At 46.6% G+C, this 19,513-nt stretch overlaps 1 protein-coding gene across 2 annotated transcripts; it reads right to left on the reverse strand.

The window, feature by feature from the left end:
* Nucleotides 1–1,131: 1,131 nt before the first annotated feature.
* Nucleotides 1,132–18,434, reverse strand: CLTB (clathrin light chain B). Of its 2 annotated transcripts, XM_028718415.2 has the most exons (6): nt 18,060–18,434; nt 15,695–15,741; nt 9,971–10,088; nt 8,798–8,909; nt 8,076–8,129; nt 1,132–7,264 (listed from the first exon to the last, which is right to left on the reverse strand). In XM_028718415.2, the coding sequence occupies exons 1-6, from the start codon at nt 18,241–18,243 to the stop codon at nt 7,093–7,095; spliced, it is 687 nt and encodes a 228-aa protein (XP_028574248.2). In that variant the 5' UTR covers nt 18,244–18,434; the 3' UTR covers nt 1,132–7,092. The 2 variants fall into 2 exon arrangements, with proteins under 2 accessions (XP_028574248.2, XP_028574250.2); XM_028718417.2 differs by lacking the exon at nt 8,076–8,129 and having other exon boundaries at nt 18,060–18,431.
* Nucleotides 18,435–19,513: the final 1,079 nt, after the last annotated feature.

Here is a 19,513-nt window from a genome sequence, read left to right on the forward strand (position 1 = left end):
TTTATCACAAGGCCTGAGGGCTGGAAGGGATGAGCAAAACCTTTGAATGAGAGGGAAATTTACTTCTAGTTGTGGTCACTCGATCTGAAATATTCACATTCGAGGGTGGAGTAGATTACGCCTCTTTGAACCAAAACAAAATTGTAAGCTTATTCTTTGCTCTCTTCTCCTTGCCAGCTGTTGGTATCTACATGCGCTGCTCTTGCACATGCTGGTTGTTTTATTACTGGTGCCAGCTTCTAGCCAACTGCTCTCAGTTCCTCTTGCATTCAGTGTCCTGCTCCCACCCAACACACACACACACACACACACACACACACACACACACACACAAGTTCTTACTTATGTGTAAGAAAAGGATCTTTATCCAGGTAATAGCAGAGGCGTAGCAGCAGACATAGAGCTCAAGAGTCATGATTCAGGAACAAGGCAAGACATTCAGAACTGGACACAAGTGATGTAAATGCCCCCAACAAGTTTCCATGACTTGGCCAACAAGCTTTTAAAGACAGGGCATGGTACACTCACTCGTGAGACTTGCTTGCCTTGCATGCATGTCCAGATTCCAAATGTGTACTCCGTTGGGGAGAGGGGAGTCTGCTCCCATCTGCAAAGATGGCACCTGCTTCTAGGCAACAAGACACCACCTTCCTGTTCAGTTGCTGCCACCCCCTATTCTGCCTCCACTAAGGCTATCTGCTCTGCAGGAAGCTGGGTGGGGGGGAGCTCTGAAGTAACTGACATTGGGGTGAAAAGGTGAGGTTTTCCAACCCAGATTCCCACCACTGAGCTTCCACCCACCCCAGTTTCTTCTTCCTCCTATATTAGGGCCTGCTAATCAAAACTCAGTCCCAACATTCAGGCTGATGACTTGAAAAGCCTGGGTATGGAAATGGATACATGACTTGGGCTGCAACAATCTACCCCCTTACCCTAGAGTAAGCCCCACTGAATTCAGTGGGACTTATTTTTGGGTAGATCTGTATAGAACTCTTGCTTATGGTTTATGCTGCACAGTTTGTGACTAAGAAAAGGATGTAAACATGGCTGATGCAAATTGCTGGAAGATGGGTTATGTAAATAAAGCAATTGGGCATCTTGGGACACATGAAGTTTTGAAGACACATGAAGTGGAGTGAGTGGAAAAACTTTATTTCCAAAGCATTATTTCATAACAATGAGTTAAGTATAGTGATGGCTGTCCACTGAATGCATTTCATTTGCTTTGATATAACCATTAGTAATCTGACTTATAAGACAAGCCATGTTAGGCAGATTCTTGGCAGCTTGCTCTGCTGAATAAGGCTGTTGATATATTATTAAGCTATTACAGGATTAACTATTTTTTTTCAGAAAAACCTCTTTGATTGTCCATTTATTGCACTGTAGAATCAAGTTTGTTTACATTTTCTGACTGGTAATTAAATGCAAGATTGAGGAAATCTGGTACGCAGAAGGAAGAGGTTTAGCCTAGTTGCCAGATCTGCTGAGGACAAATTATTCTATGAACAAATTCTTCATGCCAGTCGCTAAGGAAAAACAGATGCCACTAAAATAGTTTGAAATGGGGCACTTTGCATTCAAGAGCTATATGGCCCAAATCATATAGAAGATTCACTTTATTAGATGGGAAGTTTGATACTGGATGAAGAGACATCAGAGAAGAATATGCAGAATGTTATTCTCGGATTTTTGGGAGTAATTGGCGGCAACCTCTGTTTTGTGTTGTATAAGCTCAGCAAATTGAATAGGTGCTGTGGAAATACTAGGGAAGCAAATAAGTTTTCAACAAAGAGACCTTCATAGAAAAGCTTTCCATTATTCTTTCTGCAACTACACACAATATTTTGTTACTTGTTCTCAGTTTGTCATCACCCAAAGTAATAGTGCCAGCATGATTCTTTTACAGCTCAATCTGTTTTGAGAACTGGTCTTAATTGGACCTGGATTCTGTGGCAGCTGTTTCCTATACACTGGATTGAATTTTTAAAATTCAATTTAAAGCTATCAATACCCATTGAAGTTACGACTCTCAGTAGAGCACTGTGTTTGTTTCCTCAGAAGTGCTGCTAAATACACAGTGGTCTACAGCAAGGGTAGGGAACCTGTTGTCCACACACCATTGGACTACAATTCAACCTCATGATGGGTTGATGGGAGTTATAGTCCAGCAGACATCTGAAGGTCCACAGAGTATCTTTCAATTCCCTACCAACAGAGATGGGGAACTTGTTGCCCCTCTGATGTTGGACTTTCAACTTCTTTAGCCCCAGTCAACATGGCCAGGAATGATGGGAATTGTAGTCCATCAACATCTAAAGGGCCACAGGTTCCTCATCTAATGGTACCTACTGGTATGTAATGCTATATAAGATTGTATTGTGAGGTGTTAATGGCCAGCTGTAAATTCTAGTCTTGTGTAGATAAATAAGAAGATAGTGACATAGCCAAAGCAGTTCCTGAGTCTAGAGGCATGAGCAACCAGAACAAAGTCAAAGAATTTGCCACCAAGTAACAACGCTGTATGCCCCTCTCTCCCTTCTAGTTATGTTTGTATATTAATAACTCCAAATTCTTTCACTGAAGCTGTTCTTTATTTTGGCTTTACTATTTGCAGCCACAAAATAAGAACTCTGCAATAAACGATTGCAACTATAGTGGGGCTTTTAATGTTTAGCCTTAGCCCTGTTCCTCCTAGCTCCTCCGTCACAATGGCTGCTTGGACATTAAGGATTTTAGATTCTCCAGGAGACTGGGCTTCTCCTGAATTAGCAGAAAGGCAGAGGTATCAGAACTGTTAGCTTTTCCAATAAAATTTCAGGGTGCAGAGGTCAGAAGCAAGATGTCTGGGCAGAGTTGTCTTACAGATTCATCCCGCCCCACCAGCAGTAATTCATTCTTGTCTTTTTAACACACTAAGTGATGTTTAAAAATGAGAATTACTCCAACTTTATGATAGAGAGAGAGAGATGCTCAGTGCCTTACAGAAGGAAATGTAGAACATGACTTATTTATGCCTAAGCCCAAAATATGCTTGGCTTATGTTGACAGGCAAACATTAAATGCAGCCTGTTGCTTTGCTGACTGTCAATGCAGAGTGCATAAGTTTAGTTTTATTTGCCAGTGGGGAAAGAAGAGGCATTTCCAAGAACACTTAAGACTATCTACAACAGACTTGCTTGTAGTTAGCTGCTTTCTTAAAGTGCATTACAATTCTTTATAGTGAAGTGCGTGGATATAATTCTGTCTCAGACAAATGTACAGGCAAGCCACTTTTCATCAAGGTAACAGAATGTACCTGCCTGAAAAGATGAATTAAAAGCTAATAAGCTTGAACCACCTTCTATTTCATAAAATTGGGGGAAATTAGAGTGTGCTAAAGAAGTGGATTTTCCCTTCTTGTTTCAGAGAACGTTTAAAATGAAAAAAGGAATTCAAATCTGCGTCTGTGAACATAGGAAAACTACAGCTCATTTGAAAACATTCTGTATTTACTGCTTAAGAAAAGTTTGCCCCACAAATACCTTATAAACCAAGGCTAGAACTTTTTAATATAATACGGAGTAAGAAAGATCTATTATTAAGTGTGCCTCCCAAACATTGCTGACATAATTTCTTTCATAAGCTTCTTTTGTGGAACTTGTCTAAGGAAGCAACACCATGAATGCTTACCTAAGAGTAATTGTCACTGGAGACAGTGGAACTTCCAACTAACCATGCCTAGAATCAGTCTCTATGTGTCTAAAAACTCCCAGTGCTGCTTCAGAGAAAGGTATTCAAAATGGTCATCTCCCTCCTATAACAGAGGATTGCAAGGCTTCAGCCTAGGACAGAGCTGGGGAACCTGTGGCCTTCAAACTGGCCAATAATTAGCCCCAGCTAGCATGGCTGGTGTTCTGGTAGTCTGGTAGGTCTTGTAGTTCAACAACAACTCAGAGGATCACATGCTCCCCAACTTTGGCCTAGGGTATTAATTGCCCCAAATATTATCCTCCCCCATTATTTCAAAGAAGCATGGAAAGAAAGATTCTGTGACTCCTTAAACTGTGAATGTAGTGGCAGTTTATTGATAATAGTTGGTTTAACAAAGTCACAGATTGTAATGTTGGGGGACAGAGCAGCTGCAGGCAAAGCTCCCGCCTCCCCCAAGTGCCCCCAGCTTACTGCTGCCGCCACTTGGGGTGCCATAGTAGTAGTAGTGAAATTCTGGGCTGACTGGGTGATTCCAAGCAGGGGCTGCTTCTTGCTACTGGACTCCGGTGCAGATATCCATCCCGGGGTACAAAGCAAACAGCTTGGTTTCCAGAGGATACGGTGAGGAGTGGTCAGACCACCAATGCTCCCAAGCTGTCTCCTCTATGCTGTGAAGTTTTCTGTAGCTGATGGTGGAAGAGGGAGCTGCCATCAGTCTGGGATCTGTCACTCGTCTCTAGCTCTTCAGATAAACTTGAATGTGGATTGTTCCAGAGGAAACATCCCTAAAACGAACCCTTGTAAAAAGATATAGTTTTCTCTGCGCTTCTCTTAGCTAGCAACAACAGCCCCCAAACAGAGAGTTGTAATGCAGTTGTCACAAACTTTATATTGCAAATCAAAGCGTCTTTGGCCAACAGGGCATGTTGGACAAAGACTGGGCAGGCTTTTTGAGCTGCATATACCGCAAGGCTCCCTCGATCCTGCAAGGTTGTTGTACTGCATAGGGTTTGTTTCCAAAGCTGTTGGGCTCCTGATTAGAGAAAAGCAGGAACCTTATTAAACATTTTACCTAAAAGAGCTGCCTTTCCCCATAGGAACACATCCTTTTTTCTGTAAGCTGTCAAGTCCCAGACCAACCCACTTTTTAACACTGTAAACTGTTTTCCCTGCACGACGCTTATCACATCATTTTTGAAGAGCAAGGTGCTGATGCGACAGTCCACATGTGGAAAATTCAAATGTTGTCAAAAGCTCCTTGAAAGAACTTTCCTGGGATAGGAACTTCCGTTTCCTCTGTCGATCTTTTTTTTATACACATGCTTCGCTGTTCAAAAATGATACGGTGAGCTTAGCGCACGAGGACCTTAACACATTAACATGGACATAAGCAAATCACAAAAGCAGCTCCCTGCAAAGCCAACCCAAGTAAGGAGGTGAACCCTGATAATCTATGTATTCTGTGCTTACAGCTGTTTCTGTGGTCTTGAAAACTTTGCCGACAATGCACAACCAGCCCAGATCCCCCTCCCCCAAATGGCCATATATTCCTGAGACTCCAAAATACGCACTTGCAGCCACATGTGGCCATTGTGCTTTTCTGCTATTAGGTTCACATTCACTCAAGGTGAAGAATCTTCATTAGAGGAGCCAAGCAGCCCCTCACAGCAGAACATACACCCAATGGGAAAATGAGTGATCTGTCGGCTCCTCTCCTGGTACAAAGGAAGAGATGGCAGGAGCCTAAGATACAGGCCAGCAGTATGGAAAGGGACAAGTACTACAGAATCATCACTTACTCTTCACACAGCACTGGGAGAGTGGACTAGTCTCAGTGTAATTTCAGCTCCACGTTTGTTACCTGGGCTGGGGAAACCTAATGGCAGCAAGGTCATCAGCTGCACCATAAGGTGTCCAGCAAATCTCTGAATCTTTATAGAGGGAAATCAGCCTTCAAATCAAACGTGTAGGCTGAAATCCTACACCCACTTACTTAGCAGTAAACCTCATTGAACTCCATGGGACTTGCTTCTGAACAGACATGATTGTGCTGGTGAAGTGTTTTAAAACTGCAATCCTGTGCATATATATATATATATATATATATATGGAAGAAAGCCCTGTTGGATATACTGTGGCACTTTGTTCCAAGCTGCACAGGAATGCATTCTCAAGTACAGTATTTGATTTGGGGGTGTTGACTTACTATGGGTGGCGGCAGTAAGAGAATGGACCTTGGCTTGCTTAGAAGCCCAAAAGGCATAAACAGCTCCTAGTGGGAGATGAGTACAGAATTGCCCTGCTTTCATCTACCTTCCCTTTGAAGCACACAAACTGAAAGAAGCAATCTCTCCGAGAAAAATCCAGTTAACCCCATATCACGTCCCTGTGCTTAGTGTTGCCTTTGCAAATACAGAATCATATGCCTTGAGGGGCACATGTGTGCATGTAAATGAGAGAGGTGGGGAATGAGAATATGAAGGAAGTGCTCAGGATTCTTTCTTATATTCTTCCCCTTCTACATCACCTAAGCCAAAACAGGCTTTTGATTCAGGAATAACTAACTGGTGGTGGGGAGAAACAGCATTCCACTCAGTGGAAGCAAGTCTTAGCACAATGGCTTGTTGTCGTTTCCCCCTGCAGCTCTTTCATGACTTCAAACAGATCTTAAGGTCAGCCCCTCCAATACAATTTCAGCACACCAAGTCTTTAGGTCAGTTTTCCTCATTGCCCTCTCTCCCTTTTGCACATCCCTCCCCAGGGCTTGCAGACACCCTCCTCTTTCTCTGCCAAGCCTGCCAGGCACCAGCTCGGAAGCACGACTAAGCTCCAACACTCTACCTACTCTCAGGGGTCACCGCTCACTCTCGCTGGGGGTAAGCAGCAACAAGAGCGGAGGCCCTAACTTGGGGAAACCTACATGCAGCCTTGGGCTCCAATTGAGTGGTGCCTCCCAGGTCTGGTACAAAGTATTGGGAAAGTGAACTGTGTTTTGCCTATTCTACCGGCCAAGTCTGATGAGATAAACAGGGGCCAGGGAAGCCTGTGAATGCCCCAGACGCTAAAACAGGGAGTGACCTTTCTCGAAGGCAGCAGGTGTGTGAACCAAGGAGGGCAGCTGCCCAAGGAACCACGCAGTTAATAAATATGTGGAAAAAGATACCAATGCACCCTTTAAGCAAAGTAAAACCAAGGGGGAGGGGTACAGGCAACCACTCGGCCCGAGTGACGCAAACGCACGGAGGAGAGAGGAAGGGGCAGGGGTGGGATGCTTTTGGTGTCCCCTACTGGTGGCCGTCTAGGCCTGTTGTTGTGCAGCAGCGAAATCCGCTGGCCAAAGAGCAACTCGGCATCCTCACCCCGGCCCCCGGCCCAGCCCCCAGCCCCTTTCCGGCTTGGCTAGCGGGCCAGGGGTGTCTGTTTGAGAGAGATCAGCACAGAGCGCATGCGCGACACATCCTTGGACTGCTTGCTGCTCTTGGGGTTGAAGTCACAGAGTTGGGCCACTTTCTCCCATTCGGTGCCGGGCATCTCTTCCTTGGACTCCTTCATGAAGGCTTCCTCCGAGGCCCTGGAGAAGGAGGCAAGCGAGCAAAGGGTCAGGCTCAGGAAAAAAGCAGGCAAGCACCTCCTTATCTACGGTACTATGCCAGTCTGGTGGCCAAGAGGAATTGCTTGGTTAACTGGAGACTGAAAATAGATTGCCTTTCACATCAAAAGAAGATTAAAGGGCACTGCCACTTACTTATCAGGAAAGAACAATTAACAATAAAGGAACGGCCTTAAGTGGCAGAGAAACACAAAGCACAATTAGTAATGGAAACGCTTTCCTCACGTGTCATGTTTGTTATAGCTGCTATAATGTCTCGTTGCTTTAATTATGTGTAAGTTATTTCGGAATATGTTTGTATTTCTAAGTCACTTTGAGTTCACCTCTGTGAACTCAAACAAATTAATATTATTTGTTTCCTTTTCTGCAATAAAAAGTTCTCAAAAGAAAAGAAACAGCACATAAAGGTCAGCCAAAACCCTCTTGGGATAGGAATGGCTCTGAGTACAACAATATCAAAGAAGCGCTAGACTTTCTAAAGGAAACTGGGGGAAACTATTCAGTCAAATGGCTGCACTCATGCTCTGAATATATGCCTGGAAACTCTCTGTATAAAAGGGAGGAACCAATGCAGCATTAGCCTATCCTGAAACATTTGCAGAAGTCCTTTCTTCACTTGTAAAATGTCTGGCAACAAAGAGACCCTCAAATGCACACCTGAGCTCTTGTGTAACTAGCAAACTTAAGCTTAGGGAATAGAGCCCAACAGCCACATACAGGAGATCCATTTAGGAAAGGACCCAAAGGAGAAAAGAGCAATAGAGAGACGTACACGTAGCCAATCACATCGGCATCCGGCTGCTGGTAAAAGGCTTTGTCAGCAATCCTACGGTGTGACCCAGAGACAGAAGAAAGCAGCACAGCAGAGAGGCAGCAAAGAGTTAAAGAGAGAAAGGTGGGTTAGAATCAGACAAAGCAGGAGACTACGCATGGGGAAGCTCCCATGGGTTGGTTAGAGGTTCGTTAGTCAAACGCTTAGAAGTGACAGAAGGCAGCCCCCTTATGGAGATGAAATATTTGGCATGGTCCATAACCCCACAAAAACAGAGACAGCAGCTTCTAGGAAGCAGCAAGCCCAAATCTCAGATTGACTGCAAAGGAAACCCATCCAGGATGTTTGCAGTAACTAGTCTGACAACGCCTTGAAGTCATGCAGCAGATAATGTGGAAAGGCTCGCCTGTGTGTTGCAGATCTGAATGCAAGAGTGACCAGTCTTGCTGCCTGATGAGGCACTCTCACCAGAATCCATTATTTGGCCCGTATAAATTTATTGCACAGCTGTGATGGTGTGGCCTGGTAGAAATATGGTTCAGGGTTTTTATCTCCAAGCTCCCTTACCCAGCCTGCCCCCAGGGATGTGTGGGAGCCAAAAGAGCGAGGTCCCTTTTCTCAGGCTGCATTATGCCCAGGGGCAGCTCTAATACTTTGGCAGGTGCCAGGGGGGAAGTGAGCTATTATTGGCAGGGGCTAAAAGCTGTCCCTCCCAGCCGTACCTGTTGTTGGCCCGGTTCCTCTCCATCTGCTCATTTTGCCGCAAGTTCCACTCTTCCAAGTCCTTCTTGGCCTTTTCACGCCATTCCTGCTCTAACACCTTGGAGGTCACTTCTGAAAGGAGAAGGACACATAATTGCTGGGCAGAAGGGCGGTGACAGAGAGAAGTCTCAGCCGCAGCCCAGCACCTCACAAAGCTGGCTCTGAGGAGATGCTGAGAATAAAACCTAGGACCTTCTCCATGCTAAGCAGATGCCGCACCAGTGAGCTGCTGTCCTTTTGCCACAGCCCTTGGAAGGAAGCTGAGGCAGGGAGCTGCTGACTGTAATGATATGGAAGAGCCCCTTCACAAGATATAGCCCAAGTGCTGCTCTAAGCAGTCGCAAAACACAGATAACAAGGGCAAAGAAGTGGGCACACAGGCAGGGGACTAAGTGGAAATGAGGGAGGAGCGTAAGCACTAGGGGACAAATCAGTGTACACCCAACTAGTCAGGCTCTGTGTTATGAAGGAGGCCTACTGGTTCTGTATATCTAGCTGAAGGCCCATGAAAATAGCTCTCCTGAGGTGAAGCTTGTGGCTAAAATTCTGTCTAGAACCCCTAATGTATACAGTGGTACCTCGCAAGACGAAAAAACTCACAAGACGAAAGTGTTTTTGGTTTTTTGAGTTGCTTCGCAAGACGATTTTCCCTATGGGCTTGCTTTGCAAGACGGAAACGTCTTGCAAGTTTGTTTCCTTTTTCTTAACACCGTTAATACAGTTGCGACTTGACTTCGAGGAGCAACTCATAGCACCCGGTGTGGTAGCCTTTTTTTGAGGTTTTTGAAGACTTTGGTGATTTTTGAAGCTTTTCCAAAACTTTTCCGAAACCGTGCTTCGCAAGATGAAAAAAATCGCAAGACGAAAAAAATCGCGGAACGAATTAATTTCGTCTTGCGAGGCACCACTGTATGTCTTTTCCTACTGCCTTCTCACTATATATGGATGTTTTAGCTTCCATTGCCATCTTCTTAATTATTCTCTGTTTCCCAACTTCCTCAGCCCCAGCCACATCTATGTCCCTATTATCCTAGTGGCTTTCCATCCCCCCCAACCCTCTATAGCCCTAAGATGAAGTTAGAAGTACAAAACAGACATTTGTACAGTTTATATTTGCTCCTTCTCATTCCTACCCAACTCCTGCAGTCTCTTTTTCTGCTCCTCTCGCCATTTGCGGATGCTCTCAGGCTCCTGCGTCAGCCGGTCAGCTCTAGCAATGGCTGCATAGGCATCTGTGGGCCCATTGGATTCCTTTAAGCAAAAACAACAGTTCGTGAGATCCAGGCTCTCTTTATTCATAAAAGCATTTATGTATCACTGTATCATAAAATATATCAAAGCAGTTTGCAATAATATCTATGTAAAATAAAACACATACAATATAAATAAGTAATAATAATAATATTTTTTTTTACTTATACCCCGCCCATCTGGCTGGGTTTCCACAGCCACACTGGGCAGCTCCCAACAGAATATTAAAAACAATACAAAACAACAAACATGAAAAACTTCCCTAAACAGGGCTGCCTTCAGATGTCTTCTAAAAGTCAGATAGTTGTTTATTTCCTTGACATCTGATGGGAGGGCGTTCCGCAGGGTGGGCAGCACTACCAAAAAGGCCCTTTGCCTGGTTCCCTGTAACCTCACTTCCCACAGTGAGGGAACCGCCAGAAGGCCCTCGGAACTGGACCTCAGTGTCCGGGCTGCACGATGGGGGTGGAGACGCTCCTTCAGGTATACTGGGCTACTCAGAGTCCATCAACTAACTGTTATGGAAATATGCATTCTGAATTGCCTGCATAAGCTAGGCAGAATAGAAAAGTTTTCAGTAAGCATTTAAAAGTTGAAACAAAAGGTGCCTGCTCTATTGGCAGAGTATTCCACAGGACCGGGCCACCAACACTAAAGGCTCTATTTTGACGTGGATTTGACATCAAATGAGCTTTGGCAACTCACCCAAAACCACAGTTCCGGGTTCCTTCAACCCACAGCCAAGACAACCTCTGTCGGGGAAGCTGTGGAGTAGTAGGTTGGGCATCCCTAACCTGTCTCGTTGACCCAACACCAGATGCAGGTCCCCAAGAGAGAGGAGTTTCCCAGTGGTAGGAAGTGAACTCCTCTCCCATACCCACCCATAGTCTCAGTCAACCACAAATCTACGTGGAATAAGATTGCACCAAATTATGGTGAAGTCCTAATCCTAGTTCTCCAGCAGATATAAACAACCTTTTCCAAAGGTCCATTTTGTGAACAAGGTGGAAAAGAATGGAAACTGTGAAGAAGGTTCAAGAGTCCTAGCACAACTGCCTGAAAATTATGGTACTATTTATTTATTCATTCATTCATTTATTTCATTTACGAATTGTTTCCCATGAGGTATCCCAAAGTGATTTACACATATATAAAACATAAAAAAGAAGGTAAAGGTCCCCTGATAGTTAAGTCCAGTCGCGAATGACTCTGGGGTTGTGGCGCTCATCTCACTTTACTGGCCAAGGGAGCCGACGTTTCTCCGCAGACAGTTTTTCCAGGTCATGTGGCCAGCATGACTAAGCCGCTACTGGCGAAACCAGAGCAGTGCACGGAAACGCCGTTTACCTTCCTGCCAGAGCGGTACCTATTTATCTACTTGCACTTTCACGTGCTTTTGAACTGGTAGGTTGGCAGGAGCTGGGACCGAACAACGGGAGCTCACCCCATAGTGGATATTTGAACCGCCGACCTTCTGACCAGCAACCCCTAGGCTCAGTGGTTTAGACCACAGCGCCTGATCATACATATAAAAAGAGCTTAGAACAACAGCACAGGCCTAAAATCAGTTCAATTCCAAGAGAGATACCAACTGGGGTAAAGATTTCAGAAGGCTTGTTGAAAGATAATAGAGAAGGTGACCGATATGCAACGGGAGGGACTTTCGAAGAGTAGGTGCTGCACACTAAAGGCCCAATTCCAACACCATGTGGAATGAACCGCCTGGTAGGATGGTTTTTGCAGTGATCAGTTGGGTATGTAGGGGGTGAGACAACATTTTAGGTATCCTAGACCCAAGCTGCATAGGGTTTTCTGCATCGGTACGTACCAGCACCTTGAACCTAGTCTGGTATAAGCTTATAGGAACAGGTCCTTCTGAAAGCTACAGTCCTATGCTGCCCAATAGAAACCCTTCATCAGCCATGTACCTGCCCAGCCTTATCCAACGTGCTATTCGCTGCCAACGTGATTTTCATGTCTGTGTAACAGGCAAGCACCTACAGTTCTAAGGAGGAATGGCTGCAAGTTGTTCCTCTGTGATGTCATCCCTCTGATGTCACAGTCGGTCTTGAGAAGGTTAGTGCCTTCTTGAGGAGATCATTCTCTGATCCTAGCCAGGCACTTGTTTCAATCGGCTCTAAAACCACCTTGCCGCCACCCAGGGCCATTGTCATGGCAATTACTACAGCCTCAAGCTGAAATCATGCAGGAAGTGCTAGAAGTGGTCACCTTTATTTAAAGGCTAGTAATCATAGTAATTAAATAAGCCAGCTGCAGGCATTTGAGAAGGCCCACAGTATCGGTTCCATTTACATACAACATTTTATTGGTCCACAGTCAGACTCCTTGCAGTTGATTATTTACTGGCTCTCAGTGAAGCAGCTCTCCCACCTAGCCTTTCCATCTCATTCCAAACATCAGAATCAATTGAAACATTTATTTGAATTTTAGATTCCATTTCAAAAAGAAAGCAAATTTATATGACCAAATTTATACAAATCAAGTAATAAAATTGTTTCTGGACCGGGCCACTGAAGGTGAGGAGGGAGGAGAATGAGATTTCCCTCAAAGCAACAACAGAGTCTTGCCCCATGCAAAAAGCTAGTGTGTCACGGAGAAAGGTTCAAGTCTAGAATCCCCTTCACCTCTCTAAATGGTTCAGTCCAGGAACAGTATCACTACGGTTAGGAACTGTACCCTGAAAAGAGTTTTCCCGTGATATAAAAAGATAAATGGGACTGGGTGGCAGGTGGAGGCTGAATCTAGTGAGACTGCAGATCACGCCCAGGCAGAAGTCCCCCCCCCCCACATCAGGGATGTGGGTGACCTGTGGCCTTATGGGTGTACTTCGACTCCAACTCCCTCAGCTCCAGCCACCATGGCCAAAACAATGAAGGGATAGGAGCTCAGCCAATTCAGGAAAAGGCTGAGGGCTTTTCCACAGGTGCCACAAGATTCTTCTTCATTTTTGCACCAACAGACTAACACAGCTAGCTCTCTGGAACAGATACCTGAAGATAGTTAGCTATTCAGTAGTCAAGCTATGCAAGCAGGGACAGGACTGGCTGAAAGCTGAAAGAATCCCACTATAAGAGGGAACAGCTGACCTTACCATTAGGCAACGTGGGGTAGCTGCCTGATTTTGAGTGTCATGAAAAGGCAACAAGCTGTTGGCTATTTTATTATGATTGCATTTTTACTGTTAGCACTTGTGCCAGAATAACTTGTGCAGCCTTACCATTCTGTGGGATGGAGTGCTCTTTCCTACACTGGGCTGCCCCTGAATTCCCACAGAATGCACTTTCCCCTTAAGTTTCATGGGGCACTACAGAATTAGCCTATCTAATTCTCCCGGTTTGTTTGCCATTCCTTCCTGCAACGTCTGTTGTTGCAACAAAGCTGCAGTGCAGGAATAATTTGATAATGGGGTAGAATTGGCCACACCTGGTCTCTTGTGAGAGGCAGTGAGGTAAAGACAAGGAATGTGTCACTAGAGAGAAATGTGATACATAGCTAGTAGCCACAGGAAGGGAAACATTAAAGTCAGATGAGGTGGGGTGTGGCAAAAAGGCTGCACTCGCATCTAGTCCTCAAGGAAGTTTTTATCTGCCACCCGGCAGCCTACAACATAGAAACCAACTCCTAGAGGCCGAGGAGTCTGTGCCTCCCCCAATTAAATATTTGAGCCACCACCCAAGTTGATGGGCATTGCCATTCAACTGGTGTGTGTGCACCTTGTCATGTGATGGATTGTGCTGGGCAGGGATTACCTGCCCCCCAATATTTTATTCAAGATGGCACCCCTGGCCAACAGGTTGTTGCCTAGAGTTTTGGTTTGCACCAAATCAGCTCTATATTGGGGGCATCACTTTCTTCTTACTTCTCCTGTAACAACAAGAGGACTCCACACTTTCCCCTCAATTCCTAGGCTCTTGAAGGGAAATTATTCCAGCCCCAAAACTTGTGTCCCCCGTGGAATGTGCAAATGAACACATCCACACCTCCAGCCTGACGAAACTGGCCAAGACTGCCTTAAAAGTCTGGCTGGACTATTTCCCAAAGAGTTAACATGCTTTGACAGATGTGCATGTAAGCATTATTCAGATGTTAGCACTGTCACTCCAATATAATTCCACAAGTATTTCCCAGCATGCCTCAAACTTTCTCTACAACCTTGAGTTCACTATTTTGGCTGGCTCTCTGGCTATATGAAAGCTTAGGGTCCACAAACTGTTATCTTGTTTGTTATGTCTGGAAGCAAGTAAGAGAAGGTAATGCCATAGCTCACGGGGGAGCATCTGCTCTGCATACAAAAGACCCCAGGTTCAATTCCCAGCTTCTCTAGGTAGGGGGGAATTCCTTGCCTGAAACTCTGGATAGCTTCTGGCAGGTCCTTGTAGACAACACTGGGCTAGGTGAGCCAATGGTCATACTGTATAAGGCAACGTCCTATGTTCCTAAAGATAGGTGGGTTGCTTTTCCAGAATCAAAAGTCAGATTCCAAGGGGGTTCAAGTTGGAGAGCGAAAGGCGGCCGCAATTAAGCAGAAAGCTCTCTCAGCTTCACAACTATTGCTGCTTGTCGTGTAGAGCAAGGCTATTGGATTACCCTCCACCCGCACCCGAATCCGCTAATCTAATTAAGTCTACCCATCTCCAATGGGATTACGCTGCTATAAAGCAAGTCGATACCACAACAAGGAGGGAGTGAAGCGCTCCACAACAGCCGCTGCCTCTCCATCTACCCGAGCAGACCGGGCTTGTTCCTAAGTCATGGTGTGGGATGGCATCCGAAAGGGCAGCGCGTGTTGAATTCCTCCTTGGCAGCTTGTAAGTGCTTGCCCACACACAGCATTGTAAGAGCGCTAAGCAACTGGAGGCTAATGTCAGCAGAAACGGGAGGCTAAAAGGCCCGTGTGGAGGGAGAAGGTGCGCTTACGGAGCACCATCTGACTAGAACGCAAAATACAGCACAAAACTATTATTTCAGCCGTTGTATCAGTAGCAATCACAGCAGCACAACATAGGAACCATGTGTGCCCACCAGATAACCATTCAGTTTTCAAGACCAAAACAAAACAAAATCCAACCAACCCACAGACAGACAACGAAAGCCTCTGACTTCTAGGACTTTGGTCCATTTGGCTCAGTGTTGTCTACACTGACTGGCAGCAATTTTCCAGGATAGCAGGACCGGGGACATTCCTAGCCCGAGTTGGAGAAGCTGCACATTGAGCAAGGGGCCTTCAGCATGCAAAGAAAGCCAGGTCCTCTACCACTGAGCTGTGGCTCTTCCCCATCTAGATCCACATCCCTGCTATGTGTGGTGCCCATAAGCAGCTGCAAGAGTTGAATTATTCTAGGGGAAGAGAATGTTATAGCCAATCTCAACTGGAAACAGAATGACTGGTGGCTAGTATTCCAGATCACCCACAAACCTGTCCCCTTTTCTTTGAGAAAACTGCAAAGAAGCCAATAGTATCAGATGAGATGCCTTAAAGAACCTGCTCTGAACTCTGGGGGGTCTTGTAATTCCTGCTGGGCATCTACTACACAGGCTACATTCACTGGCCCCATAGACCACAAGTTTCTCTCAGAGGATCTCACCTGATAGAGGTCTCCGTTCACGGTGGCCTCATTGCTGTCAAAATCAGCTGCAGAAGAAAAAAATAAAAACATGTTAGTAGCCATGTGTGCCACTTAGGCTAATGGAAGCTGTAGCCAAAAACATCTGGAAGGCAGCAGGTTGGGGAAAGGCTGGTGGAATGGGTTATAATATGGGACCAGCTGTCTGCCTCATGGTTTGAGTGGGTTACAAAAGTGGGAGGTCTGTGTCAGACAGGTAAACACAGCAATGTGTGGAAGTTGGAAAACAGAGAGAAAATACAGAGTCTCAGAATCTGGGGACAGAAAGTGCAGGAATCTGGAATGCTCACCCCTATATTCCAGCACCCCAAAATAAGTTCTAAGTAGCCAAGCCAATGATTGTGGTTGCTGTTAGAGTCTTTGGTGCAACCTTCTCAGTAAAAGCCAGTCCATCAATTTGCGCCTCATTTTCATTAATCTCTAAGCCCTTGGATAAGGACCTGGTAACTGTGGCACCTGTGAGCAACTGTTGATATCAGAAGTTCTGCAGTTATTAGAAGCCAGAAGCCCCCTTTCCTCAGCACTGCAAGCAAATCTGATAGCAGGAGATGATAGGAATTTACTTCGAAATAAGTCCCCACTGAGTTAAATGGGACATTGTAATTTTTCCACTGAGGGTAAGGCACAGTGGGATGTTACTAAGAAAAGCTGGTTAGATGAGGGTGCAAATTGTGGGCATGGATTTCCGTAAGCTAGAATTTAATTCATCAGATGCATGAACTGGTGTGGGGAAATAGTGGGAATATAGGAAAGAGTGGGCGGATGTACAATGGAAGAAACAAAATTAAGTTAACAAATCAGCAGCCTGATCCCATACATGTTTACTTAGAGGTCAACGGAAATATATACAATCCTTGAGATCAGCCAGTCCACAAGAAGAAGGGGGCTGACTCCAGATACTTAATGGGCTGCAAAGAAGCGGGTGATCCCTTGTCAACTGTTTAAACAGGTCCTGAGACTCTAGGCCGCATGCTTGGAAAGGCCAAATGGGGACAGTGTGTTTTCAGTTCACAAGGCCTTTGAAAACAGTAACTATGGCTAAAGAGTGTAACTTTCTTGCTTGGGAAGAAGATCGATTCAGGGCTCCTGACTAAGCAGAGCCAAGAATGGACTTGTCTTTTTCACTTGTTCTGTTTTCAACAGCAGCATGACATGCAGAAATTAAGAAGCCTTTTTGGCAATGAGATCCAGCAGTGGAAAATCCCCACAACCCAGGCTGATGGCAAAGGCACAGGAGCAGGCCAGCTGAAAAAGTTGACAACCCTCAGCAGAGCTAAGGCAAAGGAGGAGAGTAAGCCAAAGGACAAAGGGGCAGCATTCCTTGTGCTTTTCCCATGGTAAGAGAACCTATTCCTTCCTTTCCTTACGCCACTTCCTTGTAGATGCCCTTGCTTTTCCTTGGCACCATGCACACACCCTGAATATTTGGCTACACCCAGGAAGCCTGGATCTGGTCTGGCAACATTTGTAAGGACTCCTCCCAAAGTCGGCCTTGAGCTTCAGGAGGCCTGTCTCCTGAGAATGGTCCCTTCCTTCTACACCATCTCTCCCCAGCCTAGCACTTGGGCCTAATACTTGCCTGCCTCATCCCAGCCAAGCTAGTGAGAGCTCTCTCTGTGGGTCACACTGGGGTTGTTCTGCCTTGGGCCAACTGTTCACACCTGGCCAAAAGATGCTAACTATTCAAAGATCCTAGGTGTAGAAGGGGGCATCTGCATCAGCAGCTGGTTGGCCCAGATGGTGTTTGAGACCTCTCCCAACTCTGATTCCCTTCCTGTGGCTGCAGAGGTTGTCCTGAAGAGTAAAAGGCCTCTGTTTCCTATGAGTCCCAAATCCAAAGCACACCTGCTTCCTGACCCAAAGGGCTGAGCTAGAAAAAAGGAGGACAGTGCTCTACCAAAGACTGCACCAAAAGCAGGCAAAGTTATGATTTGTAGCAGAGGCAAAGACATCTCTGCCAGGATGCTGATGGCCAAGGCCTTGGGGATGGCGGACAGGGAGTACCACTTCCTCTTCTCCCACCCCAAGGAGAGGCAGGGGAACCTCAGAGGCTCCCTCCAAGCCAGCCTTCTTTCTACCGCTTCATCTTCATACCCAGGCCGAGGAGGAATGCACAGAAACACCGGGAGCTGCCCCAGCACCGAGTCCGGCAACTGGTCCATCTAGCGGCGGTACTGGCAGCAGGGTCGAACCCGTGACCTTCTGCATGCCAAGCAGGTGTCCCGCGGCGCCTCCCCCGCCCGCACCCCCGAGAAGCCCGGCTCGCCCGCCGCATCTCGGCGCAGGCCCGCGCGCCGCTTCTTTGCCCTTCGCCGCTCCGGCTCACCCGGCGCCTCGGCTGCCTCCTGGCTGCCTCCCGCGGCCCCGTCGGCGGTGCTGAAGCCCTCGTCGTTCTCGATGCCTGCGATCTCGCTCTCTTGCTGAGCCAGGAAAGCGGCGGCCGGGTCCTCTTCGGCGGCCTCGGCTGCTCCGCTCTCCGACGAGGAGAAGAAACCGAAATCATCAGCCATGTTGCCTCCCCCACTCCGCCAGCTGCGCCTCCTGACCCTTTCCTTCCTCGAGGACGACGGGCAGGCGACCCGAGCGGCGCCGACGGCGCTCCTTGGCTGCAAAAGTAGGCGCAGAGAACCGCCAAGCGACGAGGAAGCCCGGGCTCAGCTGTCACTGCGGCGGCGTCGGGCGGCGTCGGGAGGAGCCTCGCCGCGAGAGGACGGGCGAAGGGAGGTGACCTCACCAGCCAGGCTGCCGAGGAGCCCCGGAGCCGCGAGGGGGAAGCACTGCGGCGCCTCCTGCTCGCCATCGGGCTGCCCCGGCGGAACCGCCGCCGTCGAAAATCAGAGCAGTTCCGCCCAGGGAGAGTTTTGCCAGCAACCGTGACGGCGGCAAAAGATGGCATCTTAAGGCCGCCGGACTTATTTTTGGCTAGCTAGTCACCTTTAGCAGCCCTTCTGGAAATTCCAAAATCGAGACAATAAGGGCAATTAGGCCAAAAATTGATTTGATTAGGCCAAAATGGCACAAAATAGCTTTGGGCTTGCAAAGTTCTCCAGAGCTCTTCATCGGGCTATGAAGTGAAACTAAAAGGAAAAGATGACTGATGGTGAAAGCCAAGGAATCTGCAGCTGGGCTGCAGGCTCAAGCTGGACTGTTAGCTAGGGAAGGTAGCAGACATTCCAGTGAAGCTCGGTTGGGTGACTTGCAGGTTTTGCTGTACACCAAAGGTTGGTTAGGAGGAGGAAGAGACAAAAAATAGTTGACACACACACAGAGAGAGATGGGAATATAAAGGCCAGCTGTCACTCAGGCCTGTCTACATCCTTAAATGAAAAAACAGAGATTCCTTGGTAGGTGAAACCAGGAATAAAGAGGAACTTGGCAGTTTGTGTAGTGTTATGAGTTTGCAGGTGCCAGATCTCTCTAATCTCCAGATCCAGTAAATGTTAGAATTTAATCAAGGGTTGGGGTGTTAAGGTGAGTAGGAGGCACTTCTAATCGCTGGATTCAGCAAGTGTTAATAGTTAATCAAGCCGGGTTAACCTCCTTAAGGAAATAAAGGATTAAAGGGCTTGTGCTAGACAGCAAATGGATAGGGCCCCATTACTCAACAGACAAAGCCAGAGTTTAGAGTAGAGAGGTTAGGAAAGATGTGACTTAGAAGGGAAGCAGCAATCTGGAGAGAGAAGGAGAGCAATGTTAGAGACCAATGCTTGCTTTCTGTTTGAATCCAAGACTGCGGCTATGGGAACAGCATGATCCTCTTGGGGTGTTGATACTGTCAGC

This window comes from Podarcis muralis, chromosome 2 (assembly GCF_964188315.1).
Source record: "Podarcis muralis chromosome 2, rPodMur119.hap1.1, whole genome shotgun sequence".
In the NCBI taxonomy this organism is placed as follows: domain Eukaryota; kingdom Metazoa; phylum Chordata; class Lepidosauria; order Squamata; family Lacertidae; genus Podarcis; species Podarcis muralis.